The sequence below is a fragment of the Salmo salar genome, chromosome ssa13, assembly GCF_905237065.1.
Source record: "Salmo salar chromosome ssa13, Ssal_v3.1, whole genome shotgun sequence".
Classification (NCBI taxonomy): Eukaryota; Metazoa; Chordata; class Actinopteri; order Salmoniformes; family Salmonidae; genus Salmo; species Salmo salar.
The window spans coordinates 81,264,798-81,282,566 of NC_059454.1; the positions used below are offsets into that span (position 1 = coordinate 81,264,798).

At 44.3% G+C, this 17,769-nt stretch overlaps 1 protein-coding gene across 1 annotated transcript in view; it reads left to right on the forward strand.

Moving 5' to 3' along the window:
- The window catches only part of LOC106567921 (Down syndrome cell adhesion molecule homolog), a 136,124-nt gene that overhangs the window by 65,013 nt on the left and 53,342 nt on the right, over positions 1-17,769 (forward strand). The window contains 8 exon segments of the mRNA XM_045692248.1: positions 964-1,110; positions 1,335-1,613; positions 1,795-2,070; positions 3,078-3,374; positions 5,525-5,800; positions 12,036-12,314; positions 13,183-13,302; positions 13,954-14,133. Of these exon segments, the coding sequence (XP_045548204.1) occupies positions 964-1,110; positions 1,335-1,613; positions 1,795-2,070; positions 3,078-3,374; positions 5,525-5,800; positions 12,036-12,314; positions 13,183-13,302; positions 13,954-14,133 (1,854 nt within the window).

The following is a 17,769-nucleotide window of genomic DNA, read 5'->3' on the forward strand; positions in this document are numbered from 1 at the left end:
CACAAGGTTGAATCAATATTCTTTAATTAAACATCAAGGACATGAACACAGGTTCGTTACTGCCTTCTATGGATTATTGTAGCGTTCTGCACAAAGGCCAATACAATACAGTATGTCTCATTACTCATTTTTCCCTTTCTATATCAAAAAGAAAAGGGGGTCAAAATAGTGTAGATTGTTGCAGTGATGTAATGGGTTTTGTGTTTTACAGACAGTATTCAATAAGAGGTGTCGGTCACTGTTCCAGTTCTCATAGCTTCAACACTGACTGGCATAGATGGGAAGGAAATGGGAGGTGCTATGCACGTGCCATTCTCAAGCCCATCCTAAACAGCATCCTCCATCATCTCTGTCTGAGGAATATCCTCCCAGCTCCTGCTATGACAGCTCCGGCAGCTCTCAGGCATTAGTCCTCCTAAACGTTGACGACCTCCCCCCATTTCCAGTTTTCCCACCAATTAGCATGATATTAGCACATCCGACCTGAGCTGCGCCGCGGTGCCATATCAAAGCGCTGTGTGATCTCTGTCCCTGGATCTCTCTGCTTTAGTCTGAACGAGAGACTCTCCCGCCAGGGAGAGAGAGCAGAGCGATGAGCTATGTGATAACGAGCGGTGTTAGACTGCCACAACACACAGCCGTGTCACATTCCCTCTCAGATGTGTTCAGCTAAATGGGCCGGAGCAGATGCTCAGTGTCTGTAGTCTTGTCGCCAGGCACATCACAGAAGACACCTCTGCAAATATTTACCAAGCCGCATGGATATTCTATATCAAGTTTTGCTAGGGCTGTTTTTAATGTTTTTATTTGTTGAATCCTATCTGTATATGCAGGATGATTCTGATACCACTCTGTTTATATGCCACACAGCTGTAAGGTTGTACAGTATGTTGCTTCTAAGCTACATAAGCAGGTTGTATGTTGCATATGTCTAACGATTAGCTGTGTCTTGTTATGTTGCAGCGCCTCGGTTCCTCATCACCTCCACGGGAGCCCTGTACATCCTGGACGTGCAAAATGAGGATGGATTGTATAACTACAGGTGTATGACACGCCACCGCTACACAGGAGAGACCAGGCAGAGCAACAGCGCACGCCTCTTTGTGTCAGGTATGCACAGGGACAGTACAGCTTGGATACCAGTCTGTTGTGCAAGTTTGAGTGCCAATGATAGCCTGGAATACACTCTGAATATCACTAGGTTTCACTATTGTTTCACTTCACTCCTTCAATCTGGACCTGCTCCCATCTAGTCAACTGCGTATTGCTAAAAATGCATACTTTTGACCAAAATATTGCATTTCTCTCACCTTTGGCCATTGCTCCTCCCTCAGACCCCTCCAACTCGGCACCGGTCATCCTGGATGGCTTTGAGCGTCGCGAGGTGATGACATCACACCGGGTGGAGCTGCCGTGCAAGGCGTCTGGTCACCCGGCCCCCAAGTACCGCTGGCTGAAGGACAACCGTCCGCTAGAGCCGGACAGCCGCTTCAGGCAGAGTGTGACGGGCCTGTTGATAGAGAGGGCGCAGCCCAGCGACAAGGGAAGCTACGTGTGTGAGGTGTGGAACAGCTATGGCAACGCAGAGGTGGTGGGGAGGCTGCAGGTTAAAGGTCAGTAATAGACTGTGTGCTGCATGTTGTGCTAAATGTACAGTATATTTGTTGTTAATCTGTTAATTGTATAGCTAAAATACTGTTCAGAGTTGGATACTGTTCAAAGTTACTACATTCTTAGCTGATATACAGTATGTCACATTGACAAGAGAATATAAGCCCCCTCTCCCTCTTCCAGAGCCCCTGAAGGCAGTGGTCAGCCCGAGGAAGGTGAAAGGCAGCGTGGGTAGCCAGGTGTCTCTGTCGTGCAGCGTGAGTGGCTCGGAGGAGTACGACCTGTCCTGGTACCGGAATGGAGAAATTATCTACCCTGGGAACAGTGTTCGTATGACTGGCAACAACCGGGAGAACCTGGTCATGGCTGGGATGGCTAAGAGTGATGGAGGAGCCTACCAGTGCTTCGCTAGGAAAGGCAAGATGTCCGCCCAGGACTTTGTCCAGGTCATTCTGGAAGGTCAGTACTCTCAGTGTATGTCTGTGTGGTCAGGGGGTTAGCGATGTTACTTTCAATCGCAGCAGAAAATCTGTGTGTTTTTGTTTTTGGGTAGTTGTGTGCTTTTAGTGTGTATGTGCATGTGAGCATTGTGTGACCATGCATCTGTGTGTGAGGGTCCATGCATGTGAGTGTGTGCTTGCCTGCATGTGTTTTTTTGTGTGACTGCAGAATTGGGGAACACCAACCATTGATCAGGTGTGCGTGTGTGACTGCTAATTAGGGCTGCAGTAAAGCCCTGCCACAGCCCCTATAATTAGATTATCTGAACGAGCCTCACATTGCTCGCATGGCCTGAACTCCGTTGCTGTGGCAACTGTCTCCCATGGCCATGGACCAATATAAAGAGGGTATTGATAATCTATAATGAGGAGGAGGAGGAAGAGGAGAGGGAGGAGGAGTAGAAACAATTCCAAATTCTCTCTCCACTGAGATATACAGTATTAGTGTGAATGGACACTGTGTGTCATGATCCTTTGATGCATGTGACTTGAGGTCAACAGTTTTTTTTTATCCCTGATTTACTGTATCTGGCAAAGAGACAATGTAATGAATGCTCCTTTTATAAACTAGACATACTAGACATAGATCTAGGATCAGTCGAGCCAAACCTAATCCTCACCTTGACCTTAAAGGAAAACTCCACCCAAAAACTATCTTTTGGTATTTGTTTCATTAGTCCATTGTTGAAAATGTTTTGCTTGTCAGCAATCAAGTTTTCAAGATATGTAACTTTCAAAATACAGAAATATGACCTGAATGATGTTGACAAGCAAAGCATTTTGGGAATATATCAACAATGGACCAATGAAACAAATACCAAAATATACTGTAGTTTTGGGGTGGAATTTTCCTTTAAGGGGGATAAAATGCAGCTGACTTTAGATTGGTATCTAGATCTACTAGAAAAAAAGTATCTTTAACTCTAACCCACCTCCCATCTTGTCTCCCTCTCCCCCTCTCTCCAGACGGCACGCCCAAGATAATCTCTTCCTTCAGTGAGAAAGTGTTTGGAACCAACGAGTTTGTGTCACTGTTCTGCACGGTGAAAGGCACACCGGAGCCCAGGGTGATGTGGACGCTGGACGACGACCCAGTCATCAGGGACTCCCGCCACCGGATCGGCCACTACACCAACCAGGAGGGCCATGTGATCAGCCACCTGAACATCAGCCAGACCACGGGGCCGGACGGGGGGGTCTACCGGTGCATCTGCAACAATTCGGCCGGGGCGGTCTCCTACCAGGCGCGAATAAACGTAAGAGGTGCTTGTCAGATCAGCTCCTCCAAAACAATTACATTTTACACATTTATTAATTTATGAATTATAAATTCATTTGTTGTTGTTTTTGTTGTTTTTCCTGATGCATGTGTTTTTTTCCGAAGCTCCTTTGAGAGTGCCTGACTAACCTCTTTCAAGCTTGTTTCAGGGTCTCCTTGTTGTTTGTGTGTTCTGTGTGTGTGTGTTATTTGTGCGTTAGTTGTGTGTTCTATGTGTGTTCTGTGGGTGTTGTGTGTTAATTGTGTGTTTTGTGTGTGTTGTGTGTGTGTTGTGTGTTAGTTGTGTGTTCTGTGTGTGTTGTGTGTTAGTTGTGTGTTCTGTGTGTGTTGTGTGTTAGTTGTGTGTTCTGTGTGTGTTGTGTGTTAGTTTGTGGTGTGTGTTATTTGCGTGTTAGTTGTGTGTTCAGTGTGTGTCATGTATTAGTTGTGTGTTAGTTGTGTGTTCTGAGTGTGTTGTGTGTTAGCTGTGTGTTCTGTGTGTGTTCTGTGTATGTTGTGTGTTAGTTGTGAGCCATTTATTTGTTTCTTTCCTTCTTGTTTTGTTTACATATGTCACAAATATGTGTATGTGTGTACATGTGTGTCTTTGTTTTTGTTGGTGTGTGTATGTATGTGTTTGAGCGTGTTCTATCTGGTCTGTTTTCCCTTACGGTTGTTCTGTCTGTGTCGACGTGTGTATCTTTGTGTCAACTAGCTCCCCTGTCTGTCTGTACCCATCTTTTTCCTTTTGATTTAATTTCCTATTCAAAACATGCCAGATTATCCCAGGGGCTCGTATAGTGCTGCGATCATCACTCACTGGTGTCAGCGGTAACTTCTCTAATGCCCTACTCCCTACCTAACATTCGCTGATGGCTTTATATTGGGACGCCATTAAGTTGATTTACACTAGCACTAGCATTTGACTGAGGAGCAATCTACACTCAGCAGGGAGGTGCCAGGCAGCTCTATAGCCAGCTACTGTAAGACTGACTGTCACCATGGTTACTAGGGGTATATCAAGAGACTCCAGGCCCTCCATCCTCCACTCAATGCTAATTCATTACCTTATAAAGGCTCAAAACAGAGAAGGATAGGCCTATGGTCTGTGTTACATATTGGATAATTCATTTTGATAGTTTGCCCACTGGAAAGCACAATGATGTAGCTTAACATGGGCTTAGTGAGGGGATGCTAAAGTCTCCAGTTCAGTAGGTTAGCTAGCCTAGCACAGAAGAGAGCGGAGCTGAGCAGAGTGTCCATGGCTTCTGAATGCAGCCTGAGCGTAGAAGATAAATATCCACAGGTGTCATTGCAGAGACAGTGTAATGACTGTTTCTCACATTGTTGGCTTCTTAATCATGCTAAAGAGAGTAGCAACGTGGATGCCTTTACAGTGCCCTAGAGGTGCACATCACCACAGATTTAGTTCAACTGTTCTATCTAGCTACAGTACCTAACTCTAGATTTGTACCTTTCTGTCAAGTGTTAGTTTTCCTATGGCTCCTATAGGCAATACAGGATGGATTGGGTCACTGTCATCGAACTACAGTATGTTAAATATCCTAATAGTCAGTCAGTATCCCTGGTAGGGTCTGTATTATAGAGCTGTGTTGGTTACATGCTGTTGGTTTTCCAGCAGTGTGAGAGAGCGAGCAGGGGGAACATGAGTAATGCTTTTGATAATATGTTCATAAGTGGAGAGTGGGAACATTGTGCTCTAATGCTTGTCAAATGCAATCATGCCTGGCGTCTAGCAGGTGCTAGAACAGTGTGATAATATTCACTTCACCTCTGAGAGTTTAAAATAGGAAAGTAGGTACACGCCCTCTGGAACACTCAGCTATGGATAGGTCCCAGTGACGAGGAACTAGGGTGATTTTATATTACTATTATTCAATGAGATTTATGTAAATTATTGAAAAAGAGGTGTTGATATTATACTAATAGTAGGATATTGTAGTCAGTCACAAAGGAATATATTATTTTAATATGCGTTACAATCTCCAAGAAATGTTGTCCTTGTCTTTCAGAATTAATCCCTGTCTGTCTCCATGGTTTCTGACACACTTAAACATCTCAAACTTCTAAAGTTTCACATTTCTCAGCCTCAAAATCATTTTAAGAGAGGTATTTCTCTTCTGTCTCCATTAAGGGCCTGCCAGCATACGACCAATGAAAAACCTCACCGCCATTGCTGGGCGGGACATGTACATTCACTGCCGCGTCATTGGCTACCCGTACTACTCCATCAAATGGCACAAGGACGCCAACCTGCTCCCCTATAACCACCGGCAGCGGGCATTTGAGAACAATGGCACGCTAAAGCTGTATGATGTACAGAAGGATGTGGATGAGGGAGAGTACACATGTAGCGTGCTGGTCTCACCTTCTCTCTCCACCAGCCAAAGTGTGCACGTCAGTGTGAAAGGTACAGTATGCACTCAAACCTTTAACCTACTCAGTTAAAGATATAAACCAGGGGTTCCCAACCTGTAGAGCTATCTGCGGGCTTTATGCTACGTTCATAACCACGTAGCAAGGTGGTAATTACCAGTTGTGAGGTTGTACATTCAGGCAATGGCATCTAGAATAGGGTACCTGTCGCCCCTCTAACACACATGATTAGACTCATAAAATACTCATCAGGACCCTGATTTGATGAAGCAAGTGTGTTACAGCCTCTTGTATATGCACTTTACAGATATATGCCATAATCAGTAAAAGGTATGGCTCTTACAATCAAATCAAATTGTATTTTTCACATGCTTCGTAAACAACAGGTGTAGACTGACAGTGAAATGCTTACTTACAGTGCCTTGCAAAAGTATTCATCCCCCTTGGCGTTTTTTCTATTTTGTTGAATTACAACCTGTAATTTAAATGGATTCACCCCCTTTGCTATGAAGCCCCTGAATAAGATCTGGTGCAACCAACTACCTTCAGAAGTCACATAATTAGTGAAATAAAGTCCACCTGTGTGCAATCTAAGTGTCACATGATCTGTCACATGATCTCAGTATATATACACCTGTTCTGAAAGGCCCCAGTGTCTGCAACATCACTAAGCAAGGGGCACCATCAAGCAAGCGGCACCATGAAGACCAAAGAGCTCTCCAAACAGGTCAGGGACAAAGTTGTGGAGAAGTAAAGATCAGGGTTGGGTTATAAAAAATATCAGAAACTTTGAACATCCCACGGAACACCATTAAATCCATTATAAAAAGGTGGAAAGACTATAGCACCACAACAAACCTGCCAAGAAAGGGCCGCCCACCAAAACTCACGGGCCAGGCAAGGAGGGCATTAATCAGAGAGGCAAAAATAGACCAAAGATAACCCTGAAGGAGCTGCAAAACTTCACGGCAGAAATTGGAGTATCTGTCCATAAGACCACTTTAAGCCGTACACTCCACAGAGCTGGGCTTTATGGAATAGTGGTCATAAAAAAACATTTCTTAAAGACAAAAATAAGCAAACATGTTTGGTGTTTGCCAAAAGGCATGTGGGAGAATCCACAAACATATGGAAGGTACTCTGGTCAGATGAGACTAAAATTGAGCTTTTTGGCCATCTTAGAAAACGCTGTCCGGTGCAAACCCAACACCTCTCATCACCCCGAGAACATCATCCCCACAGTGAAGGATGGTGGTGGCAGCATCATGCTGTGGGGATGTTTTTCATCGGCAGGGACTGGGAAACTGGTCAGAATTTAAGGAATGATCTTTAAGTCATACCACAGCTAAATACAGGGAAATTCTTGAGGGAAACCTGTTTCAGTCTTCCAGAGATTTGAGACAAGGACGGAGGTTCACCTTCCAGCAGGACAATGACCCTAAGCATACTGCTAAAGCAACACTTGAGTGGTTTAAAGGAAAACATTTACACGTATTGGAATGGCCTAGCCAAAACCCAGAACTCAAATCAATTGAGAATCTGTAGTATGACTTAAAGATTGCTGTACACCAGCGGAACCCATCCAACTTGAAGGAGCTGGAGCAGTTTGTCCTTGAAGAATGGCCAAAAATCCCAGTGGCTAGATGTGCCAAGCTTATAGAAACATACCCCAAGAGACATGCATCTGTAACTGCTGCAATAGGTGGCTCTACAAAGTATTGACTTTGGGGGGGTGAATAGTTATGCACGCTCAAGTTTTCAGTTTTTTTGTCTTATTTCTTATTTGTTTTACAATAAAAAAATATTTTATATCTTCAAATTGGTAGGCATGTTGTGTAAATCAAATGATACAAACCCCGAAAAAATCTATTTAATTCCAGGTTGTAAGTCAACAAAATAGTAAAAATGCTAAGGGGTGTGAATACTTTCGCAAGCCACTGTACGTGACCTTCCCAACAATGCAGCGACAAATCTAAAAATAATATTTAAAAAAGTACATGAGGAATAAATACACAATAAGTAACTTGGCTATATAAGGAACTTGGCTATATAGACAGTGATAAATAGCTCCACCATGTGGTGGTCTCTAATAGAGGTGGCGGTTTAGATATAAGTGCAACTGCCCCGGCGTCCCGGTAAGAGGACGGAAATGACCGGTAGGAGACAGGGATGCAATTCACACATTATTTCAACACTCAAGACAGGCACACACACACACGGCAAACAGGAAGTGGGCTAGGTGGAAGTGTTATTGTGATAGTGGTTTGTAGGTCAGTGACATACTAACATTAGCGTGTGTTGGGAGAGTCCAGGGCTGCAGAAGAAATGGTCAATGGGTTGTGGCCCAGCCGTTGACGTGGAGGGCCGAGGTTTATGCTCCTCACTCTGCCACTGCTTGCTGAAGACTTACAACGGACTGGGATTGATTGTGCTTTTATACTTGTCCTGGTCACACCTGCTTATTGGTCAGATGTACTGTGGAGATGCAGTTCGGCAGGATCAAAGGTGGTGATGGGCGGTCAAATGTCCTAATCAGAGGCCACTGGTTGTGGCATGTAACTGGAGAGCTCCAGAGGTGCAAACAGAGTAGCCTATAAACAATGGGATCCCATCCCCCGCCTCTGCTCTCTGCTGAGTCAGGGAGTCAGGCAGAGTTAGGTAGGCTACTTGTTTCAAGAGTTAGAGAGGGCTATGAGTTAGTTCATGAGAGGGATTGTAAGGGTTTTCTACACGAGGTACCAGTACCGAGTCGATGTGCAGGGGTACGAGGTAATTGAGGTAGATATGTGCATATCAAAATCAATCAAATTTGATTGGTCACATACAGATATTTAGCAGATATTATTGCGGGTGTAGCAAAATGCTTGTGTTCCTAGCCACATCAGCACAGTACAATTTAACTGTGCAGTTGTATCTAAATCAATTCACAACAATACACACTAATCTCAAAGTAAAATAATGGAATTAAGAAATATATAAATATTAGGACGTGCAATGTTGGAGTAGCATTGACTAGAATACAGTAGAATACAGTATATACATATAAAATGAGTAAAACAGTATGTAAACATTATTAACTCAGGGATAGGCGTCCCGCTAGCGGTGACTTCCAGTGAAACTGGAGGGTGCGCAATTCAAAGAAATAATCATAAAAATGATGGATATTATATATTTAGGTACATACAAGTGTCTTATATCGGTTGAAAGCTTAAATTCTTGTTAATCTAACTGCACTGTTTGATTTACAGTAGCTATTACAGTGAAAGTATGCCAATGCGATTGTTTGAGGATGGCGCCCCACATCAAAATATATTTCCACCGGCACAGGTTTCATAAATTCACAAATAGCGATTCAATTTTCACTTACTTTTTGAATATCTTCCTCTGATTTGTCATCCAAAGGATCCCAGCTATAACATGTAGTGTCGTTTTGTTAGATAAAATCCTTCTTTATATCCCAAAAAGTCAGTTTAGTTGGCGCCATCGATTTGATAATCCACTTGTTCAACATGCAGAGAAACTAATCCGAAAATCTACCCCTAAACAGTTTCAACAAGTCAAAATACATTTGTATTTACTCCTCAGATACCCTTAAATGTAATCAAACTATAATATTTCTTACGGAAAGAAGTACGTTCAATAGAAAAATGATTTTAGTAAGTGCGTCTTGTCTTCATCGTGCGCCCAAACACGAATTTCCAAGACTGTGTCCCTGTACTAAAACTGATATTTGTTATTCGTTTTGGAAGTTACAAGCCTGAAACCTTGAACATAGACTGCTGACACCCTGTGGAAGCCATAGGAATCTATTGTGTTATATTCTCCTACATTATTTTAACATTTCTACAAACTTCAAAGTGTTTTCTTTCCAATGATACCAATGATATGCATATCCTGGCTTCAGGGCCAGTGCAACAGGCAGTTTACTTTGGGCACGTAAGTCAGGCGGAAATTGAGAAAAAGGGGCCTAGCCCTAAAGTGACCAGTGTTCCTTTATTAAAGTGACCAGTGATTCCATGTCTATGTCCATAGGACAACAGCCTCTAAGGTGCAGGGTTGAGTAACCGGATGGTAGCCAGCTAGTAACAGTGACTAAGTTCAGGGCAGGTTACTGAGTGGAGGCCAGCTACTGATGGCTATTTAACAGTCTGATGGCCTTGAGATAGTACCTGTTTTTCAGTCTCTCGGTCCCAGCTTTGATGCAGCTTTGATGGGGTGGCAGGTAGCCTAGTGGCTAGAGCGTTGGGTCAGTAACTGAGAGGTTGCTAGATCGAATCCCTGAGCTGAGAAGGTAAAAATATGTCGTTCTGCCCCTGAACAAGGCAGTTAACCCAGTGTTCCTAGGCCGTCTTTGTAAATAACTGACTTGCTTAGTTAATTAAAAGTTAACTAAATAAAAGCTGTACTGACCTTGCCTTCTGGATTATAGTGGGGTGAACAGGCTTGGGTGGTTGATGTCCTTGATGATCTACTACTACTGTTGTGTAGGGATAAAGTGACTAGGCAACAGGATAGATAATAAACAGTAACAGCAGTGTATGTGATGAGTCAAAAGAGTTAGTGTGAAAAGGGTCAATGCAGATAGTCTGGGTAGGTATTTGGTTAAGTATTTAGCAGTCTTATGGCTTAGGGGTAGAGGCTGTTCAGGGTTCTTGCTGTGCGGTAGCAGAGAGAAATGTCTATGACTAGGGTGGCTGGAGTATTTTTAGGGGCTTCCTCTGACACCGCCTGGTATAGAGGTCCTGGATGGCAGCTGTAAAACTTTTTGAGGATCTGAGGGCCCATGACAAAACTTTTCTGTTTCCTGAGGGGGAAGAGGTGTTGTCATGCCTTCATCCTGACTGTGTTGGCATGTGTGGACCATGTTAATTCCTTAGTGATGTGGACACCGAAGAACTTGAAGCTCTCGGCCTTCCGTTTCCTGTGGTCCACGATCAGCTCCTTTGTCTTGCTGACGTTGAGGGAGAGGTTGTTGTCCTGGCACCACACTACCAGGTCACTGACCTCCTCCCTATAGGCTGTCTAATTGTCTTCGGTGATCAGCAAACTTAGTGATGGTGTTGGAGTCGTGCGCAACCACGCAGTTGTGGGTGAACAGGGAGTACAGGATGGGACTAAGCACAAACACCTGAGGGGCCCCTGTGTTAAGGGTCAGCGTGGCAGATGGGTTGTTGTCTACCCTCACCAACTGGGGGTGTCCTGTCAGGAAGTCCAGGATCCAGTTGCAGAGGGAGGTGTTCAGTCCCATGGTCCTTAGTTTAGTGATGAGCTTGGAGGGCACTGTGGTGCTGAGCTATAGTCGATGAACAGCATTCTCACATAGGTATTCCTCTTGTCCAGGTGTGGAGTGCAATAGAGATTGTGTCATCTGTGGATTTGTTGGGGCGGTATGCAATTGGAGTGGGTCCAGGGTGTCTGGGATGATGGTGTTGATGTCAGCCATGACCAGCCACGACTAACATTGTAAAGGATCCCATCGTCAGCTGATCTGAACATTTACAGCCGCTATGCCAGTCTGCCAGTACACTACAGTACATAACCTCAGATGGCTCTCCCCACTGAGCACAGATGTCAATTAAACGTCTATTCCATGTTGGTTCAACATAATTTAATTGAAATTACACGGAAACAACAATGATTAAACCAGTTTGTGCCCAGTTGGTCTTTCCTCAATAATGGCGCTGCATAATTTGAAGTATCAGAAAGAACGTACCAATCGGAATCCTCTCTCACATGAACATTTATGCGAGGCGGGGGAAATCACGCCGACTGCGGCCCTAAACAAAGCCCAGAACGCAGACATTCCCACTGTACCTAATTTGCCTCTCGGCTGCTTAGCATTCTGAGGCTGCGGAGAGGAGAGGAAAAGAGCGGGAATCCCCAGGAGCCCATTATGCTTACTTTGTTGTGAATTAAATAATTGTTGAAGTGCCGTTTATTCCAATGTTATTTTAAATCATGAATTCTTCAAAGCATCTGTTTCTCACCATGGCTAAAGTGTCCCCAGAGAGAGAGAGACAGAGGAAGAGAAAGAGAGAGAGAGAAAGAGGAAACAAGGCAGAGGTAGAGGACAGCTAGCCTCTCCACAAGGGGAAATGTAATTAATTTCTCTCTCTCATCTGCATCTCCATGGTGTTAAGCCATGCTATTAATACGTTTATAAACTAGATGTGAGGATGGCTGATCAGAACTAACTAAGTTGAATCCTTGCTTTAAGACACATACATAAATACTCTTGCCTTAACTCTACCCGTCTCTTTCTCCCGCAGTTCCCCCCACCATCCATCCCTTTGAGTTCCCTCGTTTCTCTATTGGCCAACGTGTGTTCATTCCGTGCGTGGTGATGTCAGGTGATCAGCCTGTCTTCATCACCTGGCAGAAGGACGGTCGGCCAATCCCGGCCAGCCTCGGCGTAACCATCGACAACATAGACTTCACCAGCTCCCTACGTATCTCCAACCTGTCTCTCCTGCACAACGGCAACTACACCTGCATCGCACGCAACCAGGCCGCCACCGTGGAACACCAGAGTCAGCTCATCGTCAGGGGTGAGGAGGGGTGAGGAGGGGGGAGGGGGGGGTGAGGGGGGATAGGGAGGTGAGGAGGTGAGGAGGGGAGAGAGGTGGGGGGAGAGGGGTGAGGAGGGAGAGGGAGAGGTGTGAGGAGGGGGATGGAGAGCGGTGAGGAGGGGAGAGGGGTGAGGAGGGGTGAGGAGGGGAGAGGGTTGAGGAGGGAGAGGGGTGAGGAGTGGGATGGAGAGCGGTGAGGAGGGGAGAGGGGTGAGGAGGGGAGAGGGTTGTGGAGGGAGAGGGGTGAGGAGGGGGATGGAGAGCAGTGAGGAGACGAGAGGGTGAGAAGGGGAGAGGAGGGAGAGGGGTGAGGAGGGGAGAGGGGTGAGGAGGGAGAGGGGTGGGGGGAGATGTGGAGATGGGTGGGAGGGGGAGGGAGCTGATGTGGGGAGAGAGGGGGGAGAAGGATTGACACCACTCATAGATATGAGTCTAGAAGGTATTTGCTAGTTTTTCCAGTATTCTGCAAGAGTAAACTCTCTTCATATGTTCCCCTACAGTTGGAGTGGATCCAAATCAACCTACCACTAGGCCTATGTTGGGTATAGCAAAAGAAAACCTATATGCTAAAACAAAATATAACCCTAATCCCAATAGCAGTGTTGCACATGTTGTTTTACTGTAATATTGTAATGTTGTGATGTGAGATGCCACTTATTCCACTACTGGGCTAATATGCTAACCCACCCGTTAGCATTGGCTCTTCTTGTTTTTCTCACACTTGGTGTGAAATTATAGCATTTCTAATTTGTGCTATTTAAGCCACAAGGTATTACAAACTCAAACTACAACACCATAACAGATTAACCCGTTTTAATTACCTTTTGTCTGTTGCTCTCCCAACCAGTCCCTCCAAAGTTTGTGGTGCAGCCCAAGGACCAGGACGGCATCTATGGTAAAGCTGTGATCCTCAACTGCTCTGCAGAGGGATACCCCGTCCCTACCATAGTGTGGAAGCATTCCAAAGGTAAATAGGCCAGAATATAAAGGATTGTGTTAAGTAGAGAGTTAATGTTTTGACATGGAGTGAAACAGGGAGGTACTGCATGAACCTGTCCAAATAGCACACAGATGTTCCTTTTCCATTGCTAAACGTTTTGCTACTGTGTGCACTACTGAACATGACCCAGGATGAATTAAAAGCTACTCTTCTCCTTTTTGACCACTATGATGATATGTTTACACACTTGGTTCATGATTGAGGATAAATACCCTTCTGTAACTGTGCATCTTCCGTTTCTACTCCTTTGACTATCTTGCTGAATTGCATAAACACAACATTGTCCTACGGCAAGCTTTTTTATTAAAGAGCATCTGTTTATGAGAGCCAACACAGCAAACACAGTGTCCACAGCCTTAAGGTTTAATGGTGAAAGCTCAGCGCTGCAACTCTAAACAAATGTAAAGAGGAACAAGGGAAGGCAACATTACTGTAAAGGAGGAAATGGAAATGTACTGTAGTTTTTGTTACTGCAAAACATCCATCCATTATGTAATAATTCCTCATAATTTGGTCATAAACTATGCAATAGGTGTTTTTCAATACATCTTACATCTTCCCCTCCTCTCTCTACCTCCCTCCACCTCTCCCTCTCTCCCTATATCCCTCCTTCTCTAGGTGCGGGGGTTCCCCAGTTCCAGCCTATAGCCTTGAACTCAGGCTTCCGTATCCAGGTGCTGGTCAACGGCTCTCTGCTCATCAAACATGTACTGGAGGAGGACAGCGGCTACTACCTGTGTAAGGTCAGCAATGACGTGGGAGCTGACGTCAGCAAGTCCATGTACCTCAACGTCAAAAGTAAGTCACTGAAGACCCCTATCTGTCATGGCTGTACACATGGACCTGGGTGTCAAATGGAAGACCCCCCCCCCCCCCCATCCTGAAATGTATGTGTTCTCCAATGTAATAAAAAAAAAATAATGATCCAAACTTAGTGTCAAAAGTAAGATCCCTCTTCCAGTCAGGATTATGTACCTTAACATCTAAAGGGAGACCTATGGGGAAGCACTAGGCTACATGTTGACTCTCACTAGAGACATTCATGAAGCCATTTTATGGAGTCTTCCGAGCATCCATTTCTGTTTGATGTTGTCATGTTAGTGGTCTGTGCTGGAATGAGTGTCCCTGTGTGGGAATGGAGTGCTAGGGATGTCAAAGAGCCACATTGTTTTAGCCCTGTATTTACAGTGGGGTGGTCCAGTATAGTGCTGGTTAGTGTTTGTTGCGTTAAATGGCTAAAGGTTAAGTGACTGGAGTCACTGTGCTCTGTGACAGAGAGGCCACCAGTGTGGTGCCGCCACCATCACCACCACTACCATGGCCCTGTATCTTTCTGCCTGAACATATCCCACTAAAGCAGCCATGCAGCGTTTCCAGTCTCCGTCGCTCTCTTTTTCTCTCGGAGAAACACAGGCGTTTATCCGCTGAGTGGCCATGGACTTAGCTCCCCTCCATTAGGCTCTGAACTCTGTATGCAGGCAGAGGCTGCCATGTGGAAAAGAGGGCCGAGGGGGAGGGGAGTGGAGGGATGGACTACCCGTCCATCACCCTCCCTTGTCTTCCCCTTCTCTCTCTCCCCTCCCCTCCATAGGCTGCTCTTCTGTGTGTCTGTCTTTCTCCTCCTCCTCCTCTTCTGCTTCCTAATTCCCTCTGTCTTCCCTTTCTGTCTTTCTCCCTCTGTCTTATTTGTGTGTGTGTGTAATATTTAACTGTATTTAAATTCTGATACAATATAATTGCCCCTGCCCTGTCTGCCTGTCTTCATCTCTCCTACCTCTTTCCCTCCTCCCTCCAGCTCCCATCATTTTGTGTCTCCCAGTCTAACCACTGGGATTTGATTGGTAGTGACATGATATGGTGTTGTGCCCATCACCCACCTCTAGAGCCAGTTCCATCCACCCAAGTCAAATTCAATTCAATTCAATTTATTCGATTTTTTCAGCACCTTCAGCCCCTTCCCAATATTACATAATCTCCCCCAAATATTTGGGGCATTATTTCTTATAGATAATATAATATAAATTGGATGCATTATACTATATTCTTGTCCAGCAAGTGAAATTAAAGCAGTTGTTATTGGATAACGAAACAAATCAAATGCGAGATCTCTCCAAGCTCTCCTTACTTCTTTCAACCCTCTGCTCCCACATGCATACCATATTTAACTAAGAGTCTATTAACGCACCATGCGTCAATCTAAGTAACATAATAAAAAAATCCCATTAAAATCTGTCAATTTAAGCTAGAGATACCAGATGTTTTCATGGGTTGCGTCTCATCCGCCTATGTCGGCCATCTGTGGTGGAAGGTGGCCGAGCTACAGCGGTGTTTGTCAGAGCATGTGACATCCCGAAAATCGGTCTTCTCACGAAAACATCTGTAGCGTCCAAACGGTTTGGCCTACAAACTATTATGACCCCACTATGGAAAGGGGAGACTCTCTCTCTGTTTTGCTCCGTTTTGACTCGTCTGAAGATAATCCATACAAAAAAATGGAAGCATGGGGGTAGTTTTGTGCTCTACCACAGGACTCGTCTGAAGGTAACCCATACAAATGAATGGAAGTATGGAGGTAGTTTTGTGCTCTGCGACAGGACTCGTCTGAAGGTAACCCATACAAATGAATGGAAGTATGGAGGTAGTTTTGTGCTCCACGACAGGACTCATCTGAAGGTAACCCATACAAATGACTTATGGAGGTAGTTTTGTGCTCTACCACAGGACTTGTCTGAAGGTAACCCATAGAAATGAATGGAAGTATGGAGTTAGTTTTGTGCTCTAAGACAGGACTTGTCTGAAGGTAACCCATACAAATAAATGGAAGTATGGAGGTAGTTTTGTGGCAACAAAAATAACGGGTTAAGTATATGTCAAAACCGAAAATAAATCCTGAGCTTTCTTATATCTCCAAGATATGTCTTTTTTTGCCATTTATGAATGTGTTATTCAATTCGTTTCTATGGGCTATGGTAGTAAAGGTCAAATTCAACATTTTACCAAATAATACAAAAATATAACTAATTGATACCGAAAGGGGTCCTAAAATTCAAATAAAATATCTAAATGATCCGTGGTATGACAATCTTAAAACAATTCCATATGTTACCCCCCCCATTAAGAGGTTAAAGTCTATGATTATACTATAAGTTGTCGCTGTAGATTTTTCCAATAGGAACACCTCCCTCTTCAGGTGAAAAAAAAGGAAACTCGAAAAAGTGAGGCCAGACTATTGTTTTCATCTTTCATGTTGAAGGAGTTCCCATTTGATGTTGATGTTGAATAGACGATGTAAACTGCACTGATTTGTAATATGAAAGAGGAACTGTTGATTGTCCTGAATCAACATAAACATTTTGAGCCAAAGTTTCTGGGTAAATCAGGTTCTTAGTATGTCTGGGAGGTGTGTGTTGTTTATGTGTACAGTTGCAATCGGAAGTTTACATACACCTTAGCCAAATACATTTAAACTCAGTTTTTCACAATTCCTGACATTTAATCCTAGTAAAAATTCCCTGTCTCAGTTAGGATCACCACTTTATTTTAAGAATGTGAAATGTCAGAATAATAGTAGAGAGAATTATTTATTTCAGCTTTCACATTCCCAGTGGGTCAGTTGTTTACATACACTCAATTAGTATTTGGTAGCATTGCCTTTAAATTGTTTAACTTGGGTCAAACGTTCCGGGTAGCCTTCCACAAGCTTCCGACAATAAGTTGGGTGAATTTTGGCCCATTCCTCCTGACAGAGCTGGTGTAACTGAGTCAGGTTTGTAGGCCTCCTTGCTCGCACAAGCTTTTTCAGTTCTGCCCACAAATTTTCTATAGGATTGAGGTCAGGGCTTTGTGATGGCCACTCCAATACTTTGACTTTGTTGTCCTTAAGCCATTTTGCTACAACTTTGGAAGTATGCTTGGGGTCATTGTCCATTTGGAAGACCCATTTGCGACCAAGCTTTAACTTCCTGACTGATGTCTTGAGATGTTGCTTCAATATATCCACGTAATTTTCCTGCCTCATGATGCCATTTTTTTTGTGAAGTGCACCAGTCCCTCCTGCAGCAAAGCACCCCCACAACATGATGCTGCCACCCCCGTGCTTCACGGTTGGGATGGTTTTCTTCGGCTTGCAAGCCTCCCCTTTTTCTTCCAAACATAACAATGGTCATTATGGCTTCTTCCTTGCTGAGTGACCTTTCAGGTTATATCGATGTAGGACTCATTTTACTGTGGATATAGATACTTTTGTACCTGTTTCCTCTAGCATCTTCACAAGGTCCTTTGCTGTTGTTCTGGGATTGATTTGCACTTTTCGCACCAAAGTACGTTCATCTCTAGGAGACAGATCGCGTCTCCTTCCTGAGCGGTATGACGGCTGCGTGGTCCCATGGTGTTTATACTTGTGTACTATTGTTTGTACAGATGAACGTGGTACCT